Source organism: Phyllostomus discolor, chromosome 10, assembly GCF_004126475.2.
Source record: "Phyllostomus discolor isolate MPI-MPIP mPhyDis1 chromosome 10, mPhyDis1.pri.v3, whole genome shotgun sequence".
NCBI lineage: Eukaryota > Metazoa > Chordata > Mammalia > Chiroptera > Phyllostomidae > Phyllostomus > Phyllostomus discolor.
The window spans coordinates 82545987-82573710 of record NC_040912.2 but is presented as its reverse complement, the minus strand read 5'-3'; the positions used below and the strand labels follow the sequence as shown (position 1 = coordinate 82573710).

The window sequence follows — 27724 nt, the reverse complement described above, 5'->3', positions numbered from 1 at the left end:
TCCAGCCAGCCCTCCCGCCAGGGGTGAGAAATAGTGAACCGTGGTTACTTTGAGCCACTGACCTCCGGGGTGGCGTGCTGCACAGCCGTGGATAAGCAGACGCTGTGTGTCAGTGACCTCGTTTAAAGCTCTGGGGAGCGTATTTGCTTTAGCATTTGCCTGTTGCTAGCAGATCGCGGTTAAGAGAAACTGAGTTCCCCCTCCTTTGTTTCTTGCAGCACTTCTCAGAACTTCTGGACGAGTTTTCCCAGAACGTCTTGGGCCAGCTCCTGAACGACCCTTTCCTCTCGGAGAAGAGTGTGGCCATGGAGGTGGAGCCGTCCCCCACGTCCCCCGCACCTCTCATCCAGGCCGAGCACAGCTACTCCCTGTGTGAGGAGCCTCGGGCACAGTCACCACCGTACACCCACGTGGCCAGCAGCGACAGCTTCAATGACGGTAAACGCGGAGCAGGGGCCGTGACCCCTGGGACTCGGGGTGCCCCTCCAGCCACATGCTTGCTCGGTGTCCAGCTGTGTGCTTGGGTTGTGGGGAAGTGCAGAGAGGCACAGGACACGGTTCTCTGCCCCAGACTGTACCCTCTGGGAACTTGCTGTCACCGAATGGTAGTCGGTCCTTGCTTTCTTTGACCCTGTGGATCGGACAGCAAAGCATCCCCTTGCAAATTAGGATGGCCTGCGGGGTTGCTAATTCCAGTAAGTCTGTTGTGTCCAGAGGTCACGTCATTTTTTACAAGAAAGAATTTTTGTGACGACTCTTCTTCATAGAAGCTTCTTGGGCACCCTCTGAGTCTCCTTCCAGCAGCTTCGGCTGACCCCCGCGGAGGAGATCTTGGTGACCATTCTTTACTTTCTCGATGGTCCCCCTCCCGTGTCCATCATCGGTGCCATCGGGATGGGATTTGGTGAAGCGCTTGTTTCCCTGGTCTTATCGATGCTAAGGTGTAATTTTGACCATGACCCTATAGGCCTTTAATAGCTATATGTCTTACTGTCCAAACTCTCTAATGGTCTTATACCTTTTAATATTAATTTCCTGTGCTTTTTTTCTCAGAAGTATAACCAGCTATTTTAGTACCTTGACTACGTTTTAAAAACTGTGTTTTCTAGTCTGAGTTCATAGGCCTCCTTTCTCTCCCCTGCTCCTGCTCTCCCTCTGCCTCCTCCCTCAGCTCGTACGAAATCGCTCTTAGGAGTGACCCCAGTTCAAACTCAGGAGCATGGTCCTCGCTACGACGGAATACTCCTCATCTGTGTCACTACATGGAGGAGGAGGATAGGAAGCCAGCCTTTTCCTGGGTTTTAGCTTAGGTAGTAAGTTCATGCAATCCCTGCCTTAGTTTGATTCTTTTGAGGACGGACTTGAGCATTCGCCGAAAGGCTGGACTAAACGTCCTTTAGTTCCCACCCTGAGTTCCGTGTGGGCGTGGCCTCTGTGTGACCTTGGTTCCTGCCTTTGCTCACGGGTTCCCCCCTGGCTTGACTTTCTGCTTTGCCTGCTATTTTTGCGGTTTTTTCAATGCTTCCGTTTCAGGCCCCTCCTCCTTTGTGGAAGTCATTTCCAGCGCCTCTTGTATTAGGTATCTACGGCCGTATAATAAGTCTCCCAGGATTCATGGCTGAACCCTAGCACCATCATTTGTCGCCTCTCGTGGATGCCGTGGGTCCGGAGTTCTGGAGCGGCTCACGCAGGTGGTTCTGGTTCAGAACCACCCATGAGGCCGAAATCAGGTGCTGCCTGAGGGACAGTCGTCTGAAGACTTCTCCAGGATTAGAAGGTTGCTCCCCAGGCGGCTCACTCACACCACTGGCCGTGGGTGCTGGCGGATGGGTTCCTCTCCGCATGGCCCTCTCCGAGGGGCTTCGTGAGAGTCGCCACAGCATCACCGCCACCTTCTGTAGAGTGAGGGATCCAAGACGCCACAGCTGGGGCTGAGATGCCTTTCCTGACCTGGAAATCCTCTGTCGGCTCCATGGGACGGTCCCGATTTGCTGTGGAGGGAGACCACGCAAGGGGGCGACCGCCAGAAGCACAGGATGCCCAGGGGATGTCTCCACAGCTGGCCACCACCCTTTTCCTGGTAGTGACGTCTATAGAGTGGCTTCTGCCGCGTCTGCCCTCCTTTGTCACGTGTTGTCAGAGCCTCACAGGGCAGCCACGCGTCCTCCACCTACTGGTTCTTGACTTGTTCAGGGTGCAGGTTGGAAGACTGACGTGTGTCCTGCCCTGTCGGGGGACGCCTGCTCCGCCCTGGCCTGCGCTGCTTGCCCCTGACGGGGGGCAGATGGTGCTGGGTTGTGTGCGCTGGACCAGGTGGCGTTTCCCGGCTGGTAGCAGTTGTCTTATGCCGGATCAGTGCCAAGTAGAAGTTGGTGCTTTAGAAATGCTTTATGATTCATTTAAAAAAATTCATTCCAAAGCTTTTTATTGAGTATTTATCTGAAACTGCCAGGGACTTTTCCAGGCATTAGCGCGTAAAGGAGTGAATACCATTTATAAAGATCTCTGCTTCATGAAATTCACACTCTGGGGTATGAGGTGGGGAGTAGAAAATAAGGAAAAATTAAAGTAGCACATACAGTATCTTAGATGATGATCAGAGATACATGGAGAAATAATTTGGAAAAAGGGATGGGGAGCTCCTGGGTATGTTGGGGGGCAGGGGGTGGTTTGTCTTCATCCGTTCGAGCTGCTGTAACAAAATGCCACGGACTGGGTGCCTTAGCAACCATAGAAGTTTGTTTCTTACTGTTCCGGAAGCCAGAAGTCTGAGACCAGGGTGTGAGGATGGTTGTGGACTTCAGATTCTGTCCCCACATGGCAGAAGGAGCTAGGGAGCTCTGTGGGGCCTCTTTGTAAGGCACTGGTCCCATTTACTGTCCTCATAACCCTCATCATACCCTTGTGACCGAAGGAGTGCCTGTAGGCCCCACTTCCTGATGCCATCTACACTGGAGCAGGAGGGCAGGGAAGGCCTGTATTTGAAGGTACCCTTTGAGCAAAGATCAGCAGGAGATGCAGGAAAGAACCAAATGTCTATCTCAAGAAAAGGCTTTCGGGTAGAGGAGACAGCGGGTGCCCAGGCCCTGCGGTGGGAGTGTGATAACCACAGGAGACTTAGACTGAATTCAGATACTTAGCCCCTGTGGCATTAGCCGTTCCGCGGCCTCGCCATTCTAGAGAGTGCCGAGTAGAAATGGCCTAAACAGTCCAAGGGAGACTAACTTCTCCCTTCAGTTCTGTGTTTGTTGAGCTCCTACTGTGTGTCAGGCACCCACCTGGATATTTGTGGGATGCAGTAGTAAAACTTAGATCTTGCCTGAGTGTAGCTCAGAGCCTCGTGAAAACGCCATGTGCCTGGATGCTTTATCAGACAGAATGGGAGTAACGTCCCAAGAGGAAAGAAGCTGTGCAAGCCGAGGGCAGAGGGGGCCATGCCCACCAAGGGTCACGGGCAAGGTTGCATCCAGGAGGCAGAATTTATGTGGGCCTTGAAGCGTTAAGTGGAGTTAAAACAATGGTGATGATAAAGGTTCCTCGTGAAATGAATGAAAATCAGAAGATTTCTGAAAGGTCAGGGTCTCTTTCTCTTCCATGGTAGCACTATTACTACTACTACTACTACTATTATTATTATTATTAATTTTGTGGCTGTATCATAAGCTTTACTGCAGTGAAGGGTTTGGAGAATATAATTTTTTAAAAAATTTATATTCCAGTTACAGTTGGCATATAGTATTATATTCGTTTCCAGTGTACTATCTCTTTATCTTTAAATTCTAATCAATATAAATGCAACGTAGCAGAATGCACGGATGCCGCCTATGTAAACAGCCTGGTGTGAGGAGAGATAATCGGTCCACCTTTCCCACGAAGCCCTTCTCATGAGGCCAAAGTTCATGTCCTTTGGTTCCAACAAGGGGCACTTTGCTCTGTTTCTAGATCTGGTGCTGCCATAGGCTGGGCGGGTAACTTGCTGAGAGAACAGCGTGTCCGATGCATTTGCTGGAGTTTCTGACCAGAGTTTCCCTGCGTGAAGCCTGCCTTCCCTGCCAGCGAAAGCGCTTTTGTTAGTAGGGGATCTCGAACATGGGGCAAGACCACCTGGGTGTGTGGAACTAGAGGTGGGCCGTGGGCGTGAATGGGCGGGGGGCTTGCTCGGGAAAGCTTTGCCTACGTCTCAGCTCCACTTGTTTCTCTGAGTTTCGCGGATGGCCGGAATTTTGGGACCTGAATTATTTGATTCGCCTGAATTATTTGATTTGGCACCCCTCTTGAGGGAGGGTCGGTCCCCAAGGGCCCCTCTTGAGCTGTGTGCTCTCGCAGTAGGTCACTTCCCTGCTGGAGGAGGAGGAGGGTGGTGCTCCAGGCGCCGCGCACAGAGGCATCACTGAAACACGGGTGCTCCCGTGAACGTTAATATTCTTCGTCTCTTGCAGTGGGGAAGGAAGCTTAGGCAACACAGGAGCTCTTGTTTCTAGTGATGGGTAGTGAGTGAGGATTTCCGTATACCTGGGAAAGCCAGTGAGCCTGGTCATCCGGTCCAGCTTTACTTGGTTAAATGCAGTTCTTCTGTAATTGCTTCTCAGCCTGAAACAAAGTGGTGAGACGAACAGTTTGGAGAGACTCTGTCCAAGTTTATTAGGGTTTTTCTCTTTCTTTTTCTCCCTCTTCCTCCCCTGTCTCCTCTCTCTTTCTCTCTCCCACTCTAAACCTTTTTCCTTTCCCTTCTCCCTTCCCTGTTCTTTCTCTGTTAATTCTCCTTCCTCTCCCTCCCTCTTTGAACCCCAGGCCAATGGGATATAGGGCAAATGTAGATGTTCATCTCCTGCTATCCATCATGGACCTCAGATGGACTGTAGACCCTTAAAACTATACCCTAAATTTTGGGCTATCAACAACATTTGTCAGCTTTTCTACTGAGAGCATGTAACTTTTTTTAGGTTCTCGAAAGAGTCTGTGACTCCCCCCCCCCCCCCCGCCCCGAAAAAGGTTGGGAAATACTGGCCTAAGATTACATAGGAGTCATCTGTCTTCAGGGCTAAGTTTGTAGACTTTTCTGAAACACTCGAGCTGAAGAACTTCATGTGGTTCAGCAGCCGCAGGAGCCAGCCCTTGGAATGCGGGCTGAGCCTTCAGCACTGCCCGAAAGACAGCCTGCCTTCAGCCCCGTCACTTCTCGCGAGGATTCAGGCTGCTCGTTCACCAGCTGCTCTGCAGGGTTCTCTGTTTGGAGAAAAGGATGCTACAAAGAGATAAGCAGAAGCATCCAAGTCAAATGTCAAATGTCTGGGGCTATTTTTAATGCCTTGACTGAGGAATAAAAGCTTGTATTTGAGTGATCAGTCTCGCATCTCACCACATGGAAGGTATCTGCCCGCGTTCCTCTTGCTCAGGTGCCTTTGTAATTAAATCGGGAGGCCAGGTACTCATTGGCTCTGGTCCTTAATTGCGGTCTTTTTTCCTAAGGAAAAAAGAAATGCTTAGTAGTTCTGCACTTAGGCTGTTTGGAGAGAACTAGAGTGGGCCCAGATGATACAAGAATAAAGTTAGAAAATAGGTAAAATGTCAACAGACTCAGCATGAAATATACCAATAAGAAAAGTGGTCCAGCACGGTATTTTTACCATGCACAAGTTAAGGTCACTTTATTTTGGGTGAAATAAGGGCCCGTCCCTGTGGCTGTTTGAGGTGTAGAGAGGTGGGACCAGGAACTAGTAAATCGTAGCGATGTTCCCTCTGATTAGGCCAGTCGGGTCTGGAGCGCTGGCCAGGGCTGTGCGCGGCCGGGGAGGCCGGCTCATGTGGACGAACTAAGAGGATGGTGCTGTGTTCACAGGTGAGACTGAAAACAGGCGTCTGTGAGGAGCTACAGACGGGCAGATGCTGCCGAAGTGACGTAGCTCCTCGGGGGCCCTGGGACTGCCTGCCGGAAAGCAGTGACTCATCGCTGGTTGGGCAACGGGGCCTCAGGAAAGTGGGATGGAGGTGTCTGGAGACGAGGAAAGAAAGGACCGTCTGGTGGCTGACGCTGCCAGGGCAGGGGAGGTGTGCATGGCTCCGGGAACACCGGGGAGATGGGGAAGGTGCATACACCATGCACGGCGGCAGAGAAAACAATGGATTGCGAAATGTCGAGAGGAAATTCAGAGCAGAATCAGCACACGACCGAGTGTGCTAGTAAAGGGTAGCGATGACTCATAATGACGCCGCTCCAGTTTGCACTGTGGGAGACGCTGGGTGTTGAAATGTTCCAGGGAAGTGGGGCCCAAGGGACGGTCGAGGAGGGGTGGGAATGGCTGGCTGCATCTTCATCAGGCTAGTCTGAGCTACTGGCCGGAGCATCTGTCTGAGCCGTCTTGGTGAGAGGGGGCAGATTCCGGGGTGGAAAGAAAGATGTGCTGGCCATCTGCCCTCAGAGAGTCCCCGGGTCCTCTGACACGGGCGAGCTGGAGAAAGACCCTGATGTCGCCGAGTTCCAAGCAGAGGGACAGTTGTCCACTCCGAGTCTCAATTCTGGGCTTGTGATGTGTGCTCTTCGGCTCTCCATCACCTCTTTGGCATTCCTTTCTACTTTCTTTTTCTTTAAGATTTTATTTATTTTTAGAGAGAGGGGAAGGGGAGAAGAGAAGGAGAGAAAACATCTGTGTGTGGCCGCCCCTCGAGTGCCCCCTACAGGGGACCTGGCCCACAACCCAGGCATGTGCCCTGACTGGGAATTGAACCGGCGACCCTTTGGTTCACAGGCCAGCACTCAGTCCACTGAGCCATGCCAGCCAGGGCTACTTTCTTTTTCTAAAAAGGATAATGATCATTGTTTTTAAAGTGGAACAACGACTTAACTTTGCCTAGCCATTGCAGTGCTAGAATAGTGTATGAAAGCAATATTTTGCATCTATCTAGCAATTAAAATTTCCTTGGAAATTCATGAGAACCATCACTTTCAGTGAAGAAAAAAAATTTTTAATGCTAAATAAGTCTTCTGAGACCAATCGTTTGTCCCACAGATGTTTAACTGAGACTCTCACCACTGTGTCCTGCAGGGGAACCCAGGCACTAAAAGCAGAACAGAGCGGTTAATCTCCAGGGTCAGGTCACCTGCCCTTGAATCTGGGCCCTGCCTCTTACGAATGGTGTGATCGTGGGCAAGTTGCCCCCCTCTGGAGCCCGCCCCCTTTTCCTGGTCTTGAACATGGGAATAATAATACAGGACTTACCTCCTACTGATGTTGCAGGGATTACATAAGTTAATATGCATTAAGTAAGTATTTAGAACAGTGGCTGGCAGTTTGTAAGCCCTAACTAAATATTGGACATTACCATTATTGCCTTTATGCAAATGGCTGCATAGTTAAATACATAATACACCAACTGGCCACAGGATGAAGGATTAGTGTAAGGCCAAGAGGTTCTGTGCACCCAGCAGGAAAGCACAGTGAGGGGACATGGGAGGGAAATGGGACTGATTGGGGGCGTTTGTCTGATCCAGGGAGACATGTGGAGTGGCGCCTGGCAGAGCGAGCACGCCGAGCGTTGTAGCTGTTGTTGGCTGCCCTTAAGCTGGCATTTTTCACCACGTGAGCATTAGATCAGGAATCTACATAAACTAAGGTAGGAAGCATAGAAAGAACTTAATGCACTTTTGTAGTGGCTAGCTATGAGCTCAAGGTGACATTAATTGAAAAATAATCCCTCTTTTTTTTAAAGAGTTTATTTATTTATTTTTTAGAGAAAGGGGAAGGGGAGGAGAAAGGGAAGGAGAGAACCATTATACCTGCAATCTTTTGGTTTGCAGGCCTGTGCTCCATCCACTGAGTGGTACCACCGAGGGCTGAAGAATAATCACTCTTGGCTAGAGCTTTATGAAATCCTTGATATCTTCTTGCAAAACAATACACTGGAGTGGCCACGGGCACAGGCTGTGGTTTGTCGGAGTGTGGACCCCAGGTCTGCCGTGCACCGGCTGCGGAACTTCGGGCGAGTTATTTAATCTCCTCGCTTCCTTGTCTGTGAAGGGGGCGCAGTCACAGCACCTGCCTCACACGGTTCCTGGGAGGATGAGATGAGTTGATCCACGGAAGGCCGGTGGAGCAATATTGAGCACATAGTCAATGCTCACAGTTAAACGTTTACCATTTCGACTATCGTCATCACCCTGTCCTGCCCCTCCCGACTGAAGGCCACTTCAGGGTTAAGTCATGCAGGGGAGGGGACCACGGGCAGACGGGCCTCTCACGTCCATTCAGACGTGTGGTGGGTCTCCGTGTCCTGTGGTTCTGGCACGTTCCGCTGCCTTCTGGCCCTCTCCCCGCCTCCAGGGCCCAGCACTGCCATTTTTTCTTGAAGAGATTTTTACATCAAAAACTGGCCAAGATTTGCTGCCTCCTTTGAAAAATTTTAAAGGGCAAACAGTTATCGAGTGCTGAGGGATTTAGATGAGGCATACTTATTTAACTGACAAAAATTTCCTTTTCACTTTAGACATGTTACAGAAATAGCAAGTGGATATGTATAAGTGGGTCTATCTTATAACTGGTGTTTTTCCCATGCGATTTCTCTTTCTAAGAATACACACATGCATTATATGTGTACACATGTATATATACACATATACGCACATATATAACATGCATTTATGTAGTATAACATATATAAAGATATGTACTCCTAATTTAGAGTTTAATCTTCTCTTCCCCCCTTCCCAGGAATCAGTATCTATTCAGTGCAGTTATTTCTGCAGAGCATATGGAAATGATTGGGGGTCTGCATTTTGAGGGTTTTGCCTCTACGCTGGCTTACATTCACATCTTCTTTAGCTCCTCTGTGCACCCGCCGTCTTACTCTCGGCCTCCAGCCCCATTGCTCACAGCCACTCCGGTTTGTCCTCGGATGTGAAGGACTTGCTCATCACCACGAGACGGGCAGTGGCTTGTTTTTATTTTCTTGCTGATAGCGAAGCGGCAATGCCGGGAAAATGTGCCAGCCGAGCCTGGCCTTTGACAGGAAGCTGTTTAAATAAAATCAGATGACATAGCAGTGGCTCTTCTTACTCCCCGCGGCCTGCACTGCTGACCTTATTGGGTGATGTTTTTCTTCTGCAATGAAAGTCAAAGGGCGTGTAAATACAGTGTAAGGGAAAAACTTTTAACTCAATATCCAAGACTGAAGCTTTAGAAATTAGAAGGTGTACAGTGTGTGCTGTTACTTCCTTTTTAAAAAAGATTTTGTGTATTTATTTTTAGAGAGAGGGGAAGGGAGGGAGAAAGAGAAGGAGAGAAACATCAATGTGTGGTTGCGTCTTGCACGCCCCCTACTGGAGACCTGGCCTATGACCCAGGCATGTGCCCTGACTGGGAATTGAACCTGTGACCCTTTGGTTCACACGCCCACGCTCAATCCACTGAGCCACACCAGCCAGGGTTTGACACTTGCTTTTGTAGTTTAGCCAATAACACCAACTTCTAAAGGTAATTCCCGTTCTAAGCTTTGGTGGCCCTACTGAATTTTTTTTTGCCAGTCAAATAAAAATACGAAATTCAGGTCAGGTGGAAAATTATAATACATGTTCTTCTCATTCCCTCTCAATCTATCCTTTGTTAACCTCCTACCTCATAGGTTACATTTGTCATTTGTTTTCGCTAATTTGCTATTTATTTCCACTGAGGGACAGAGTACAAGCCAACACCCAATAGTTCAGAATGAAAGCTCTTTTCTCTCATTTCAAGGCATTCACCTCTGGAATGCCTTTCTCACTAAGCTGCTTACCGGCTGACTTTCTTCTCTTAAGTCATTTATTCTATAATGTGACTGGTAGGCCCAGTGTCAGTCTACAAATATGTATTGATATGGTTCACAGTTGATGGTTTAGAGGAATTACTGTGGAGGCAAAGTGTAGCTACTTGGTTGTAATAGGTTCTCATGTAATGATTTAATTTCTTGTGTGTGTATTTATTCACCTATATTGTATCAGCCAGCTGTGCTACTGCATGGCAACACAATAAAGCAAATCTCATCAGCTGTCACAACCATCATTTATTATTATAGCTTGTGTGTCTGGGCCTTGGCTGGAGGCGGGGGATTTAGCTGTGGGGGGGGGGGAGTGGGGACGGGAGCAGCTGAGGGACTTTGCTGGTTTTAGGTGGATGCACTCACACGTCTAAAGCCACCTGGCAGTTGGCTGACTTCAGCCAGGCTACCTGTTTTACGTGGCTGCCATCCTTCTCCTGGGAGCAAGAGATTGTTCTGACCCACCCTTCTCACCTAACGGCAGAAGTACAGGTGTGTAACTCCAGTTGTGAAAATGCATTTTAAGACTCTACTCTCCTTGTTAGGAAGTGAACATCCCCAAAGCCAGTGGTGTGGCCAGGCCCCGGGGTGGGCGTCAGGCCACAGTAGGAAGTCCCTGCGGAATACCTGTCAAAGGACGGGGAGCTGGCGCAGCGAAGAACTGGAGCCAGTGACGCGGCTCATACACACACACTGAGGTGCCCAGTGACCCTTGTTGATCTGGAGGATGCTGAACGGGCCCCTTGAGCCACTGGGGCTTCTATCTCGTGTTACACTTACCGTCCTAAGGCATAAAGTGCTGCAGGAAGAAGCAGGCCATGCGCCTGAGTGAGAGCATCCAGGTACAACGTATGCCCAGGACAGGCGATTCAGACTAGACAAAGGGCTCGTATCTAAGATGCATAAAAACTCAGTATGCAACAGGAAACATCCAGTTAGAAAGTGGGTAAAAGATAAGAGCAGACATTTCACTGCCGAAGATATATAGGTGGCAAATAAGTACATGGACAGGTTTTCTTTTCTTTTCTTTTTTTTTTTTGGAAAGATTTTATTTATTTATTTTTAGAGAGAGGGGAAGAGAAGGAGAAAGAGGAGAGGGAGAAAAACATCAATGTGTGGTTGCCTCTCGCACGCCCCCAACTGGGGAGCTGGCCCACAACCCAGGCATGTGCCCTGACTGGGAATCAAACCAGTGACCCTTTGGTTCGCAGGCCCATGCTCAGTCCACTGAGCCACACCAGACAGGGCGGAAAGATATTAGTATCATTAGCCCTGAGAAATACAAACTAAAGCCACAATGATATATCACTACAAAAAAGCATAAATTTTGTTTAAAAAGTCATGTTTCAGATTATTCTCTGGAGATACACTTTTGGCATATTTCCTTTTAGTCTTTTGTTTCCCCATCACTTTCTTCATTACTAGAGTACAAATTAATATTCAGATTTTTCTTAATATTTGACTATAACTCTTTGCCTTGCTATTAAAAAATTAATGCAATATAATATCACTAGATATATAAATATTCCATTGTATAAGTGCACCCTAATTTGTTATCCTTGCCCTTGCTCTCTTTTGTGTTGGCGATTTTCAGTGTTTTGCACTGATAAATAATGCTGTCGTGAGCATGTGTGTGCACACATCTTTATCTGCGTGTTTAGTTGTTCATTAATGGAGAGGCCGCTGGCTGTGTATACGGAGATCCGGGCCCCACCACTAACTTGCACTGTGCTCGCCTGTCAGTTTCCTCATCTGTGAGAGGATGTGTTTGAGCCTGATGGCCTTGAACTTCTAATTCAGAAAAGTACCTTTCAAGGCGGAGGGCTATATTGCTGTTTTGGAGTGGAGGCAGGAAGGCAGTCCCGGTTGTCAGTCCTCAAGACAGCTCAGGGACGGAGAGGCGGCTCCCTGGGGCCTCTCGCCTGAAGGCGCTCAGCTCTCTTTGTGGGAAAAAGCTGTTTTCATAGTTCAAGGGTCTCGGTTTGTCTGTCTGTCTCCATCTATGATAGAGAGATGACTCTATATGTAGAAATTTTCTTTTAAAATAGGGCCACAGGACACTGAACATTAAGAATAGAAGCTATCTTGACACGTTTTATGAACGTGGAAGTTCATAAGCCACTAGGAGAGTGGCTTGGAGTGGAAGAACCAATTCTGTTATCTGTCTGCATGGTGTCTGTCGTAACTTTGCATTTCCTTTGTGTGTTTATTTTTGCCATTTCTTTTGTTTGCCTTGTGACTCAAGTTGCATCACTGTTACAGCTTCACAGCCAGGGGACCTGGCCTTGTCTCGATTTCCTGGCAGTCAGCATGTGGCCTTTGTCTCAGGGGTGTCTTCCGACTGTTCATTTCAGTGTCTACGGAGGCCGTGCGTTTCAGGAGGCTGTGTATTTCATCACACTCTCTCTCACTCCCCCGGCTTCTGCCAGGGATAAACACTGCCCGGTGTGGACAGCAGAGACATGGGTTTGTCATTGCTGAGTGGAGAAAGCGTGGTCTCTGCTCCCTCTCTGTCTCTTTAGCCCTTCCCCACACCTGTCTGCAATGTTTCTTTCTTGCAGGTGACAGTCTTCTAGTCCCTAAGCTCCTTTGGGAAAAGGTGTTCGACTCGTCCTCATCCAGCTGCTTCTCTGAGCCGGGCTGGGCGCCTGTCCGGCCAGCAGAACTCTGTGTCAAGTACAGTGCGGTCTCCCTCCTCTGGCGGCCACCAAAAGGCCCTTTGTCTCCTTCCCCTCCCCCTCGGCCAGGATGTGGCTCTTCCCACCCCAGAGAGATGGAAATTCCCTCATCACGCCCCCACACTCGGCAGCATTATAGGACTAGCCGTAAAAGCAAAACACCTTCTTGCCCATCCTCATTTATTGTACTTTAGGAAATACCCTGGGCCTGGGATAAGGAAGTCAATTATAAACTGGATTTAGGGGCCAGATCCTTTTCCTTTGTGAATGTGAATCTGACTCTTTCATGGGTTGCAAGGAAGTTGCTTATGAAATGCCATTTCATGATGGCAAACTCTAGTTTTTAGCTTCTGTGCTCGCTCTTCCCCACCCCTGGCAGCAGTGGGTCATTTGCATGGGACAACCTGGGGCCGATTCTCCAGTGTAAATCCTTTCCTAACATGAACGACTTGGCTCCCCTGAACAGTAAGGACTCACCGAGCGTGTGGTGTGAGTGTCGAGATGCCTTCTCCCCACTGTAGTAAAACTGGGATTAGGGGAGGAAAGCTGATTTTGGAGACTCTCTGGCTTGTGGTTTTCTCGTTCTGCTCCCGTTTGCAATCTTGTCTCTTCCTTTGCTGCCCTCCTCCCCCCTCTTCCGGGGCTGTGCTGAGGGGGTCAGGTCGGAATACACAGAGACGCACGGGTCTAGCAATCCTGGACGAGTGTGTGCGCTAAGTGGTAGCCGTGCTTTTCTCTGTGCTGTCGTGTGGCTTTGTCGCTGACCCCGGGCCTTGTAACGGTTATGAAAGCCGGAGGCAAACCCAGCCCCAGCCCCACCCAGGTCCAGCCCTTTTCTCCGGAGGAGTCTGCAGTCCATTTCAGCAAGGGGCAGACGGTGGTCACATACCCTGGTTTCCCAGAGGGCCAGGGAAAGTTCTGCAAGTCTAGGGCTGGTTTAAAGCGTAAGTGGGGTTGTAGGGGAACAAAAGAAGACAAAAGACAGAGAGGGAGAAGGGGAAAAAAAACCTCAAATACTGTCCTTGGGGAGAAGGGTAGAGATTCCTCCTCACCACTGTCTGCGGTTCTCTCTCCTGAGACCCTGGTTGCCAGCCATGTGCTTCTTTCCTCCTTACTTTTAAATGTCCTTCCTTATTCATTTAGAAATAGACAATGCATGCAGTTGGTTTGAAAACCAGAAAGTATAAAGTGTGGCATGTTGAAATTCTCCCACATTCCTGGGGGAAGGAAACAGGAAGCCAAGTTTCTCTCTTTGATGGGTCCTCGCGGAGTTTCTTTAGGCGTCCGTACGCCAGAGCGGATACAAGAATGATCCTTCCTCTGCCGTTCATTCCTTTTTCCATTCATCTCCTCTCTCACTCCCTCATTTTATGTCCTTTTATTCTCCTCTCAATAATTCTTTGTTGGGGCCTTTTTTTTTTTTTTTTTGAGGAGAAAGATCAGAGGTCCTTTGTCCGTCTTACGCCTGCGGCCCTGAGCCAGCCCACACGTGTGCTTGTCTTCCTCCCACAGACGAATCGGAGGGCGAGAAATGGTACCTGTCTGCAGACTTCCCTTCAGCTACCATCAAGACGGAGCCGCTCACGGAGGAGTCGGCCCCGGGACTGGTCCCCTCTGTCACTCTGACCATCACAGCCATCTCCACCCCTTTCGAAAAGGAGGAACCTCCTCTGGAAATGAACGCTGGGGTATACTCCACTGTCTTCCGTGTAAACCGACTAGATCCAAAGACTTAGATTCCTACTCCCTAACGAGGCGTTTAGTCAGTTTGGAGCTAGGGGCTGTGTATGTTTAAGGATAGACAACTATGCATGCATGTACACGTGTATGAAGGATATGTCGGTCTGCTGTCAGCACCGATGATAGAATTTCCTTTAAAGGCATTGCCCAGAAAAGTTGGTAGCAACTGTGATTGCATTTTTTTTCTATGATCACCATTACAAAATAATTTAAAAAACATACATAATCGTAGTTTTAAAAAAAGCAGGAGAAGGATTTCGCACAGGACTGATTTTCAGTCAGCGGAGAGGGCCTGGCGGAGCTGACGGTGCAGTCCGTGGCTTGCAGGGCGCAGCTGTGGGGGGCGCCAGTTTCTGTGCGTGTTCTCCCTTCCCGCCTCGCAGTGCTGAGCTGCAGTGACCCAGTTCCGGGGACTCCCACCTACCCATTCTGATCATGCTGCCCAGGGAAAGCATAAGAAATTGGGTTTTTTTTTTTCCTGGCTTGATTCCACACTGGCAGCAAGTAGGGTTTTGCCTGCTCTCTGGGGCGTGGCCAGTGTCTGGGGTGTGGCCAGTGCCTGGGGCGTGGCCAGTGTCTGGGGCGTGGCCAGTGTCTGGGGTGGACCAGAGCCTGCGCCTTCCAACACAGGGTGCAGCCTGTCCTTGCTCCCCTTCACGTCCAGTCTCCGGGGATAAACGACGACTCCACCTTTAGGTCAGGTCCCCTCTGAGCAAGTGTGGTTGTGTGCCTGCTCAGGATGAGGTAGCACAGAGCAGCAGAGCACGCTCCACTGGCCGCACGCTCATTTCCAGGGCTTGTTCCTTACGTAGTATTACTGAGAAGGTGAGCTACGGGGCGGAGCGTTTCTGCAACCGCCCATGAGAGCGCCTCCCTCCCTGGCTGCCCGAGTCTGTTCACTGGACCGGCCCCTGGCAGCACCCGTTTTAGTTCAGCTGATTTTTAGTGCGTGACTACAAAGGTCAGGGTCATGGCCTTGCTCTTGCTCCCTGTGCTTGGACCAGATACCTCTCCTCCTGTCCCCACCGAGCGCTTCAGGGGTGGATGTCGTCTGCCACCCGGGAGCCGGGAGAGAACGCAGGGGGTGTGGTTCACCAGTGCCGACTCAGCACAAACTGGCGTGGGCTCCTTACAACTTTCTCAGACTATTTTGTGATACAGTGCGTTTCCATTACCATAGAAACAGTAGAAAGCAGACGAGTGAGGGAGCCCCGGGCTTCTAATTTGGGGGTGGTGAGGGCTCCATCAGCTGTAGTGCCAGGTTTGGCAGCCAGAGGGAGGTTCCGGCTAAACCCTCTCCGGGTCGAAGCCACCTGGGCTCAGCCGCGTCTCCGCTGGTGCCGGAGGAGCAGGGCCGCCCCTCGCGAGGCTGACACAGACGACAGGGAGTCCCCCAGGGTGTTCCGTCGGGGTTGCTCCTGGCTTTTACAAACCGTGTTTGAACTTCTCCCTCTAGGTTGACTCCTCGTGCCAGACAATCATCCCTAAGATTAAGCTGGAGCCTCATGAAGTGGATCAGTTCCTCAACTTCTCTCCTAAAGAAGGTCTGTCTCCTCCCCCGTGTCCCTTCGGGTCCCCTGGGGCCCCTGCAGGTCTGCGGAGAAAGGGGATGTGGGAGAAAGCGCTGGGGGCCCGTTTCTCCCCAAGACTTAGCTCGCTTCAGGGACTAGCTCCGTTCTTAAAAGCCTTGATTCTAAATACAGATTTTTGAAAGCTACCTATTATCTCCCGGTGTAGGTACAGGCTTACTGTCCAGTGGAATCTGTTACACTGCTTCTGCTCCTAGCCAGAGTGATTCTCCAGAACCTTTCTAGACTGCTGTGACTTGGATGAGAATAACCCAGCTCCCTGCGGCGCAGGGTGACGCCCCGCAGAGAGAAGGGGCAGACACCTGCGGCCACCCATTTCAGCAGCTCTCGCTTAAGCCCTCTGGGATGTGAACTCCCAGTGTATCTGCTGGATCAGTTCACTGTCTTTAGCAGTTGATTTGGGATGACAGCAGTGGCAAGGGGCCTGCTTATGGTCTACAACGTCCGTGCACCCCATGGGCCTCCTGTCACTTAGTTAGAACTCAGGGTCATACTTGAAGTTGTCAGAGTTTCACTTTTTTCTGCCTGTATGTCAGTTTCTTTCCGACTTCTCCCTGTTGTTCTCGTAGGAAGCCCGCAGTTGGGAGTCCTGACCCCTGCGTGGCAGAATCTAGCGAGGGTCCCCCTGCCTTGTTTGTTGAGATCCCCCAGGCGAGCCTGCAGCCAGGCCTCGACCTGCCTTTTTACTGGTACGGGGATAGCTCACTAGTGTGGTCAACAATGAGGAAATTCGTACGTGCATTTGCTGTGGGAGAGGTACGCGTGCTGTGGTGCATGCTGGTGCACCACATGCACCACGTGGTGGGACGTGCTTAATTGTACGTGAGCAGTGCTCACAGACACGCGGTCTGCCTCCATTCCACCAGAAACCGATTTAGGATTTGGTCGAGACCATTTGTTTCTTTTCTTTTTCTTTTTTTGCTAGGTCAGTTTTCAATTAGCATTTAATGATGTGCAAAAATTCTTTCCATAGAATAATTTCTGTTTTGTTTTTTTAAAATATATTTTATTGATTATGCTATTGCAGTGGTCCCATTTCCCCCCTTTATTCCCCTCCACCCTGCACTCCCCCTCCCACCCACATTCCCCCTCCCCCTGAGTGCATGTCCATGGGTCACACATATAAATTCCTGACTACCGAATTTCCTGTGCTATTCTTAGCCTCCTGCTACTTATTTTGTACCTATCCTTTTGATTGAGGCCATTTAATCAGGGTTGGCATTTGCCTTTATTATCAGCAAATGAGAGAAAGGATTGCATTTTAAAAATGAATAATACTGACTAGACTCCATATCGAGACAGTGTTTCTTTGCACTGAGTGATACACACTCGGGCCTCTCAGATTCAGATACTGCCGTAAAGTAGTTTTTTTTTCGTTTTTATGACAATTGTTGTTGGTATCCAACGCATGGTGTTCATTTTGTTGATGTTGCAATGTGCCTCCGAAAGTGGTGTAACTGCGCTAGCGGATCCCACAGTGGCTCGGGCATCTGGGGTCACGGGAGGAGAGATGTCTCCAGAGTGAGTAGCAGCCTTTCCTCATTGTCCTCGACACACTGAGGTCAGGAAACCCAATACCCTTGAGGGCCTCCAGCTTCTTGTTGTCCCAGCCCTCTCAGCAACCTGAGAACGCATTTCAAACGATGTTTAGAAATCTGAGACGGAGGAGGCACCGGTGGCCAAGTCAGTAACTCCACAAACTAGGTGGGAAAAAAGTGGAGGTTCCAGTTTGCTTCAGTTTTCCTGTCGTTTCTGTGGTTTTGGGGGGGAGGGGCACCCTCCGCTCCGAAAGGGGAACGAGTTAGGATGATTTGGGCTGTGACAAGGGAAAGGGACAGGGAAGCTCCAGGAACCCTTGGCTGGTTCTCAGAATGTCACAGCCTCCCATGGGAGATGGCAGGGATCTCTAATAGGTTAGTTTTCTCCTGAATGTTGTTTGTTTACCATTGTGGAAAGAAAAACTGAGGCACAGTATACATTTTGAGTTTACTTGAGCAAAAATCAATGGGAAATGGGCAGTACCTGGCCGGAAGTGGTCAGGAGTGCTCCACTCACCAGCGCTCCGGGGAGAGGCTTGGGGGGAAGGGGCAGGGGCAAAGTCGGGGAATTATTGTCAGCCGAGGCCTCAAGCCTGCTTGGCTGCCTGGGATTGGTGTCCTTGGGTGTCAGTTTGGTGACCTTGGCACGTTGATAGGCTTAGATTTTGGTTTGCATGTGCAGGCCGCCGCGACATTAGGGGCACTTCGGTCTAATGGCCTTCTTGTTTAAGTCCTTTAACACCATGAAGCGCCATGGGGGCTCACGGCAGTTGGTTAACACACACACACACACACACACACACACACACGGGACTCCTGCTCTCTAGGTGAGAACGTATGTACAGCGCATGCCAGCCCTCCTTCACTGCCTGCAGCTGTTGGCGGGGTGTGGGCATTAGAGGTGTATAGCCTTGTTGTAGAATATTCTTGAGCTCTAAGAGTGCCCGTAGACGCTAAAAGGCCCAGGGAGCTCTTTGGCAAGACCTCGGCAGAGAAAAAGGGAAGCATCTGGCAAAAATTAGCATGTTAGAAAAAGAAAAAAGAGGGTCAGAATGAGAGAAAAACCCGGGTGTGCTGCGAATGGAAATGGGACCCCGTGGTTGTTTGGAAGGGGGCGGCTGAGGGGCACGACCTCTCACCATCCCTCAGGTGTTCAGGTGTCTCAGCAGGAGCAGGAGCTGCCTAGCTGCTGCTGCTTACCTGCAGAGGCAGCTCGGGGAGGGGCCGTTTGACTCTTAGGCGAGTAGCCGTGCCTCAAAAAGGCCTTTCCAGCAATAGTGCGCCGGGCCTCCTCCGTCTGACGACGAGCAGACGCTGCCTCACCACGGCCCACTGACCTAACCAGTGTCCAGACCTGTACAGAGTGCGTGTGAGTTTACTCTGAGCCCAACGGACGACAGTCGCCAGGCAGCAAAACCTCCGCAGACGGAGCAAACGCTCCAGAGCACGGCAGTGTGCAGCCTGTGTGCATTTGAGTCGGAGGAGGACACCAAAGGGGGGGGGGGGTCCATGAAATCCACGGGTGGCGGGTCTAGGGGCAGGAGAAAGCAAAGTGGGGGCGTCCCTGGGGCCGGATAAAAGGCAAAACGGAGAGACGTGCTTTTTTCATGGGCGGTTGCAGGGTAGCTCCACACAGATGGGGTGCGGGGACAGGGGGACAGTGAGGGGCCCTGTGGTCTGCTGCTCCGGTGTGGGCGGCCGTGCCTGGGAGGCACAGGACGAGGAGGTTACTCTAACCTCCCAAAGGTGTGGTGTCCTAGCTGTGTCGGAGTAGAGGGAGCCAAAGACTGGCCTTGGCTAAGGACGCTGTGGGCCCGGGGGGTGAAGACCCTCCGCGACCTGCCCAGCCAGGACTGGGTGGCCAGACCATCCTGTGGGGTGACGTTCGGTCAGCGGGCTGGTCAGGCCTGCTGCGTGCCCCTGCTGCCCAGCGTGCCGGCCGTGGTGCACAGCCGGCATTTCACTCCCAGCCCCTGGCGATCGCCTGGCCCATCAAGCCCGGGCGTGGGAGGCAGCCAGGCGCTATGCCCAGTTCCGAGCTGCTCCGCTGCCCCGAGCTGCAGAGGCCCCTGGGGGGCTGGGAGGTGAGAGGCCTACCAAGGTCCCGCCCCTGGGCTTGGTTACAAAGGCAGGCTCTCAAGGTGTCTCAGCAGAGCGGAAAGATCCACCATTCGGAAAAGGAGTGAGAGCCCAGAGCTTTTGTTATTATTTTTTTAACACTTTAATTTTATTTTTTCTATATTTTACTTATTTATTTTTAGAGAGAGGGAGAGAAACATCAATGTGTGGTTGCCTCTTGCACATCCCCAACTGGGGATGGAACCTGCAACCCAGGCATGTGCCCTGACTGGGAATCGAACCGGCAACCCTTTGGTTCACAGTGAACTCAGGGTGGATTCTCTCTTGAGTCCCATCCTGGCTGCCCTGGACACATGCGGTTGATACTCACCGAGGCTCCTGGCCCAGCCTGGACAGTGTTGTGAGCCTTCCTGAAGGCTCAGGTCGGGAGAAGGGCTTTGCAGGAGAGAGCCCACCCCCCACCCCGCTGATCTGCCAGTGCGCACTGTCTCTCTGCAGATGGATCTAGTACCTTCTGAATGCGGAATGCCCGGCCTCTCGCCTGCGGGCCCTGCCTCGCACTTCCCACCTCCAGAAACAAATGAGCTTCTCTCAAACCCTCCGGGGCTCCCAGGTGGTTGGGTTCTTTTGTTTAAGATCACGATACATTGGTTTCACAAGGTTTACAAGTCCAACTCTAGAAATGGTACGGAGTGAGTACAGTGAGAGGTTTGCCAGCACTTTCTCTGTCCGCCCTAAGGTCATCATTTGATTGGTTTCTTACCGAGTTACCTGTGTTTCTTTATGGAGGCACAAACAAATATAACTCCGTGTTCTCTTTTCCTCCTGTTCCACATGGAAGGAGGACTGCTTTGTCCACTGTTCCGCATGCTGGTGTTTCCTTCCTGTTAACAATACATCTTGTATCGGCTCGTGGAGGTCCCTCCCTCATGGTTTGGTTCAGTCATCCGGCATTCGGGGTTCTGGGGTCTGCCGTACGGATGTATACTTTGTGTCCAGACCCCGCTTCCTTGCTCTCTGACTGAGGAAACCTGCCTTCTGTCCCCCAGCCTCCGTGGACCACCTGCACCTGCCGCCCACCCCGCCCAGCAGCCACAGCAGTGACTCGGAGGGCAGCCTGAGCCCCAGCCCGCGCCTGCACCCCTTCGGCCTGCCGCAGACCCACGGCCCCGCCAGGGCCGTGCCTCGGGCCCCCTCCACCCTCTCCAGCTCCCCGCTGCTCACGGCGCCTCATGTAAGCCTGGGTTGGGTCTCTGGATGCAAACCCGTCCCGTTCTGTCGCCCCAACCTTCACCCGGAGTGGCTGCCCTTCACGGCCACTTGGTTAATATTCTTTTGTTTTTTAAGATTTTATTTTTATTTATTTTTAGAGAGGGAAGGGAGGGAGAGAGAGAGAGAGAGAGAGAGAGAGAGAGAGAGAGAGAGAGAGAGAGAGAGAGAGAGAAACATCAATGTGCGGTTGCTGGGGGTTATGGCCTGCAACCCAGGCATGTGCCCTGACTGGGAATCGAACCTGGGACACTTTGGTTCGCAGCCTGCGCTCCATCCACTGAGCTACGCCAGCCAGGCTGTTTATTCTTCTTGTAAGGACGTTTTAGGGTGAAAGCAGGGCGGTCATCTTAAGGAACACTCTTCAGAGTGGCTTGCCCTCTCACCTGGTGACACACGTCTCTTTCTGCGCACACCTCCTGTTTTACTCGTGTGTCTCTCTTACGTGGCGATGGCACAAGGAATAGAAATGTCTGATGTCCCCTCCGAATCATATCACGTGCATTCACCATCCACGTAGGTGGTCCCTGTGATCTACAATAGGAAGAGCTTCATTTTTAAGGAAGCAGTCTTTGGTGAACTTAAACATCTCTCAGGGATTCAACGCTTTGATGTCTAAGGCTCAAAAGTGTAGTTTAGCCGTTTTCTCCCCTGTGGTGGGACTTTGAACCCAGTGACAAGTCAGAGGTCACGAGCCACCATTCATCCTTAACGTGTATAACAGCGCCGTCCTCCAAATGAAAATAGGGTTGATCATTAACTCCTTACTGTACTGAGGAATTAATCGATTCCTATTGAATCTTAACAATTACACTCAGTTCATCAAATGTGTATCATGTGGAGAAATTTGAGTCAAATCAGATATTTAAAAATTCTCTGGGAATTATCTGTCCACATGATTTTGAACATTTGAAAGTTTGTGACCAAGGACAAAGGAATGACCTCTTTCCACTCTCCCTCTACCTGCTCGACTCTTAACTCTGCCCCTCTGGAGACGAGCCCCCACTTTCATCCCCTGTCCCTGCGTGTCTGCCCGGGTTGTCCATGCTACACACGTTCACGGGGGAAGTTCCCCAACGTCGTACCTTCTCAGCAGCCTGGCTGTTGGCTGATTACCCTGGGAGGCCAGGCCCTGGTAACTCCGCTCTGCCTTAGCCGGGACCCTCCGCAGCTTCAACAGCGCCCCCTCGAGGCAGAGGAGCAGCTGTACTTTTCAGAGTACTTCCCTTTGCTTGGAATGCCTCCCCCTTCTCGTATGAATCACCTCCCTTCCCCCAGGAGGCCCAGTTCCTACTCTGAGCCTTCCCGTTTTGCACAAACTTAGATAAGTATTATTCCTCCAAATTTTTATGCACCTCGAGTTAATATTCCAGCTAGGCATTTTGTTGCTCTCCTCCTTTCGTGGGCATCAGCTCAGTCTCAGTCTTGATCGGAAGCTGCCGGGAGACAGGGTTGGTTCTGAGCCCTCCATGGCATTTAGCACCAAGCAAATGCTGCAGATATAGTGTGTTTGAGTCCCTATAAATACGCCCTTCTGTCTCGGGTTCGATGAGACGAGCGGCAGTCCTCATCTCCCCTGAGGGCGGACAATCTGGGCCCCTTAGCCGAGAGGGGAGGACAAGCAGCAGCCCCTAGTGAGCCGAGAACACCTCACACAACTGCGTTTTCAGGAGACAGCAACACCCTGTCCCACACGGAAGCTCCCCCCTCACCATGCCGAGGCCAGGAAACCTCCAGGGCTGTGAGCAGTGAATTGTGTCCTTTACTTGTGACGTCGCAGCTAGTGGGGCACATTCTGGGAGGTGGTGGGGAGGTTCCTTTGCCTTTCCCGTGAATTGTGATCCGTGGGTGATGACACTCACAGGAGAGCGTCTTCTCCGTTTCTGCTTCCAAGTGTCTGTTTCTCAGCAAGAGCAGACGGGGCAGCCTTTCCCCTAGCTGTCGTGTGGGACAGTGTGACAGAGTCTCCTCGTCCCTCAGGAGCGGTGGCCTCGGCGTGCCCAGCTGTCCTTCCCTGACCCCCTTCTGCTCCTTGGCTTGCACAGAAACTGCAGGGCTCAGGTCCACTGGTGCTGACGGAGGAGGAGAAGAGGACCCTGATCGCTGAGGGCTACCCCATCCCCACCAAACTGCCCCTGACAAAGTCAGAGGAGAAGGCGCTGAAGAAAATCCGGAGGAAAATCAAGAATAAGGTGAGCCCTTCCAGGCCGGCTGCTTCTGTGAGCAAAGACCAGGAGCAGGAGCAAGCCCTGGAGCCTTCCCTCCCTTCCTGCTGGCCAACACCCACCCCTCTGAGACCCAGCCCTTCCCTTGCCCTGGGCCAGGAGCGGGGGCGGGGGACACAGTCATCCCTGGCCCCGACCTCCTCCAGCCCCTGCATCCACCCCCGGGTCAGTGAGCTCCCCTGTGGGCGTGCGCATCCTTGGTGCTCAGGATGAGTCACGCTCGGGGTGGGAGGAAGACATTAGAACTTTCACTGATATCATTGAAAAGGCTCTCAGCCTTCGAAGCCGTCACAGCCGTGTTCTGTGATGTACACGATATTTCCCTTCAGTGGGGCGTGTCCGTAATTTACTTCTTTTTATTTAAATTTTTTTCAATGACAGTTGACATTCAGTATTATTTTGTTTTAGTTTCAGGTGTGCAGCGTAGTAGTTAGACAATCATATACTTCACAAAGTGATCCCCCCCGCTATTTCCGTACCCACCTGGCGCCGTACATGGTTATTACTGTGTGATTGACTGTGTGCCCCAGGCTGTACCTGACGTCTCCAGGACTGGTTTCTAACTGCCGGTCTTCCTCATTTCCCCCCAGTCTGTCTGTAATTTATGAATAAATAAATAGAAGTCCTCATGGGTGATTGCTTAATCTTCTATTTTTTGGATTGGGGTTTTTACATAACGTTTCCGCAGATAATTGTCCTGCGTTAAACCAGTGGGCGGTGGTCTCAGAAGGGAGCGGGGCCTGCGTGATCACGGTGCCCAAGGCTCCTCTCTGCGGTGAGCACGGGGCTGGCTTTCTGGTGTAACTGGGACTTGACCCTTTTCCCTTTCCGCTTGTCTCAGATCTCCGCCCAGGAAAGCAGGAGAAAGAAGAAAGAGTACATGGACAGCTTGGAGAAAAAGTAAGCCTCTCGAGGAACGGGTTGCGACTGTCGGGCAACGCACACATACAAGTGGGGGTGCGCGGGGCTCCGCAGGGAAGTCCCGGCCGGCTGCCATTGAGAGCCCGCCGGATTGTCAGCCGTGTCTCGCCTGCCACCTAGTGGCCGTTCCAGGGGAAGCGTATATAATGGCAAGGAGTAAAAGTACAATCTTTGTTTAAAATTAAATTCATGGGGGTGACACTGGTTCATAAGATTATATAAGTTTCAAGTGTGCAATACTATAATACATCATCTGTGTATTTATTGCATTGTGTGTCCACCGCCCAAACTCCAATCTTCGCCCATGACCACACATTTGACCCCTTGACCCGCTACTGTCCCCTCCCCCACTTTCCGTCTGGTGTCCACCATACTGTTGTCTGTGTCCACGAGCTTTGGGTTGTTTGTTTGTCTTGTGCGTTCATGCGCTGCTTTCCGTGTTATATCCTGCATCTGAGTGACATCCTATGGTCCTTCCCTTTTCCTGTCTGACTTACTTCACTTAGCATAATGGTGCCAGCCAGGCACTCAGTCTTCACAGTCGTCTGGACCACCTCCGTTTCCAACCAAAGATCCCCAGTCCTTGAAGGCTTCCTTTCAGACACGTGCAAATATTAACAAGAACGCCCCCCGGAACTCCGCAGGGGACGGGCGCCCCCTTCTGGGCAGAAAGGAGCAGAGCTGATCCGTTTCACTCGGCCACACCCCTCACCCCTCCAGGAGGCAGCCGTGGGACTGGTTATTTTCTGCCCACTGGAATTCATGCCACAGGCCAGAGACTTTCCACAAAACCGTCTGAAGGCACTTTTTGCTCTTCTGAAAAGCCTGGAATGAGTATCAGAAGGGCTGTTAGAGAAATAGGAATTAAACCCAATTTTGCACTGGCCCTGGAAAATAGTTCTCTAGCCGACAACAGAATACCATTTTTGGATGGGAACGAGGCCCTGGATCAGAAATGAGCCTTCCTGTGTATCTGGAGAAAGGAGCGGTCCGTGGATCCTGGCTGGCTCTTGAAGTCTCTGTTGGAAGTCTGCTTGTCTTAAGTAGTCCCGCCCTGGTCTGCCATTTCCTGTAGGCATCCAGGGCGAGGCGGTTTCTATGAAAATCTCCTTTTTGCATCTTTGGGGCACGCATTCTCCTCCTCCCCTCTTGCCTTGCCCCGAGCCCCTTGGCTTCCTGTTAGATGTTCCCGCAGAGCACAGCGACTCCACCCAGACCTGAGACTCACAGGGAGGCGGGTGATGGGCCCCGAGAGCCAGAGCTGTGGGGAACAGGTCAGAGGAAACAAGGTTGGAACACCCTCAGGGAAGTTCACGTTCTGCACCACCCGGTCCTTTTCTGTTACTGAGGCCCTTGTCACCCAGCTCTTTCTCTTTTTCTCCTCCTGTCTCTGCCCTCTTCCTCCCAGCTCTGGCTGGCCCGGCCCTTTCCCCCTCCTTCCTGGAGTAGCTGGTTCCCCGGCTTTCTCTGATCCCCAAATATCTCCACCCCAGCGTCTCGTTTAGCATTGCTTTACTAATAGAACAAATTTGCTTCTTCCTCTCCCCTGCGTAGGGTGGAGTCCTGTTCCACGGAGAACCTGGAGCTTCGGAAGAAGGTGGAGGTGCTGGAGAACACCAACAGGTAAGTGTTGCTGAATCAGGGGCTGGTTGAACTGCCTCAAGGAGACACCAGCAGGGGGCAGGCCGATCCAGGGCCGGAGCCGGAAGGAAAGTGGAGGGGATCACGTTGAAAGTATAGTTGTGCCAGGAAAGCTGTAACCCTCCGCACAGAGACATATACACACAATACATACATGCATGCACACATGTGACCACACACAAACACACACCATGCACACACATGTTCTTTGCTTTTCCTGAAACACGTGGCAATGATGAAGATGCTGATTCTGACGAGGGCTCTGACCAGAGGGGGTTAAGGAGAGGCTCGGAGGAGAATAAAGTCAATAAGCTGGATTCTCCTAAGAAGGACACGAGACATCAGCAGTGAACCAGGAGGCTCTGGCCATTCCACTGTCACCCTATTTTAGTAAGAAAGGGCCTTTATTAGTGCAGAGGAAAAAACGAGAAAATTGAGTTTGTTTTTTAATTACTGTTTTTTAAAAATTAATTATCTAATTACATTTCAAACCCATTTTGAAATGTAACTCAAGGACAGAATGAGTTCATGAGTTTCTCTCAGACTCCCTGTGCCAGGCACTGTTCTCAGCACTTTGTAGATATTCGTTCATTTAACCTCCCAGCAGCCCCACGTGGCGGCCCTGTTACCATCACCCCCAGGAGGCAGCCGAGACTCAGAGAGGCTGGGTGGTTTGCTCGTGGCCCCACAGTCATGCCAGAGCTGCATCTGAATGCGGACAGTCCGACTCTGGGGCCACCACGCAGGGGGACCGCATGGAGCTTCATTCCTGGGTCGTAAGCAGGAGAAAGGGGTTCAGGTCCGGGGTTCAGAAGCAGGCAGTTGGGGAGTTTCAGACAGAATGCGTGTGTTTGGGTGTCATGTGTGGTACTTACCTGTGCTTTGAGAGTAAGGGGGTTCGTCAGGGGGATCCTGTTGCCCTTAGTTGCTATAGATCTGACAATTCAAGCAGAGCAAGATGTTCCATCATTTCAAGGCTTAGCCTAAATGCTTTCTAGCCTTGTTGCCAGTGCTGAAAGATCAGGTGAACTCTACTTGCCTGCCATTGGAGAATAACATTATCAAATGTCCATGGCTGGTTGCTCCAATGGCAAGCTGATTCACTGTAAGTTAAAACTCCCACGGGGGGACTACTGGACCTTGTGCACCCGCCGACGTCCCCTCTGCATTTCTGGGAGCGTGCACTCACTTACGTAGGTGGGGGCCGTCGCCTCAATGCCCTGTAGACAGACAGCAGAAGTAAGTAACCACCCCCAGCTCCGTGGGGCATCACCTCGATCCCCTGAGACGGAGAAGACGTTTCCAGTACTGATTACAGATTCTGGTGTCACGGTCGCCTTTGGCCATTAGTCTCCTGAGGCGTCATCCTTTCTTACCTGCCCCTCACTCCCGCCAGAGTCTGGGTCCGGACGCCCTGCCGGGCTCTGTGGCCTCTCTTTAGCATCAGGAGCAGACAGCATTTCCCAGCCCATCCTGGCACTGTTTCCCCACAAAAGGCTGGTGTTAATGAGTGGGACGAGTCCAGGCCACGAGCTTGTATTAAGGGGAAGAGGAATCTATTCAGGATAACCTTGGAGTTTGGTCCAGGTTGGGTCTTGTGGTAGGACTCTGGGTGTCATGCCTTGCCTCAGCCACACGGAGGCAGCAGAGGCCCAGCCCAGGCTGTGCCTGTAGCAGTGGGTGCTGGTGACGAAGGGTCTCTCCTTCCTTCTCCAGGCCGACCTTAAAAAAAAAAAACAAAAAAACCCCTTACACACCCACAGTCATTGTAGAAAAAAATCAGAAAATACAGTTTTAAAATTGGAATCTTTTTACTCAGATATATATGGACATTATTGAATTTTTATACATTTTATAAATTTAGAGTATTTCATACCTATATACACTTCTCTTGCACATACTCTCTTGTTAAGAAAATTTTCCATTTAGCAAAGCACACTGGCCGTATTTTTATATCAATACACACATTCCTACAGAATCCTTGTTTCTCTGAGATTTGATACGTCCGGTTCCACGGAACAGCAGTGTCCACCAGTTGCTTTGATCTTCTTCGATAATGGCCATATCTGTTTGACCATGACCTTGACTATGAGGCCCGGGCACAGGTGGCATATTCGGGGCCAGCATATCTCACCACCTCCTCCTAGAGTCCTCTTTCCTGTGCGGGCGCTCCCCTGGTCAGTCAGCCTCCCAGGACCCCCCCCCCCCCCCGGGGGAAAACCTCCCCGCTGGAGTTGGTCCCTGCTGTCCCGTGCTGT

The 27724-nt window shown here is 51.1% G+C and overlaps 1 protein-coding gene across 2 annotated transcripts in view; it reads left to right on the top strand.

Moving 5' to 3' along the window:
* Positions 1-27724, top strand: part of CREB3L2 (cAMP responsive element binding protein 3 like 2) — a 110631-nt gene that overhangs the window by 63853 nt on the left and 19054 nt on the right. For both annotated transcript variants that reach the window (XM_028526165.2, XM_036010943.1), the window contains exons 2-8: positions 219-438; positions 13977-14152; positions 15661-15748; positions 20460-20644; positions 22725-22871; positions 23746-23804; positions 25380-25448. In XM_028526165.2, the coding sequence (XP_028381966.1) occupies positions 219-438; positions 13977-14152; positions 15661-15748; positions 20460-20644; positions 22725-22871; positions 23746-23804; positions 25380-25448 (944 nt within the window). The remainder of the gene's footprint in view (positions 1-218; positions 439-13976; positions 14153-15660; positions 15749-20459; positions 20645-22724; positions 22872-23745; positions 23805-25379; positions 25449-27724) is intronic.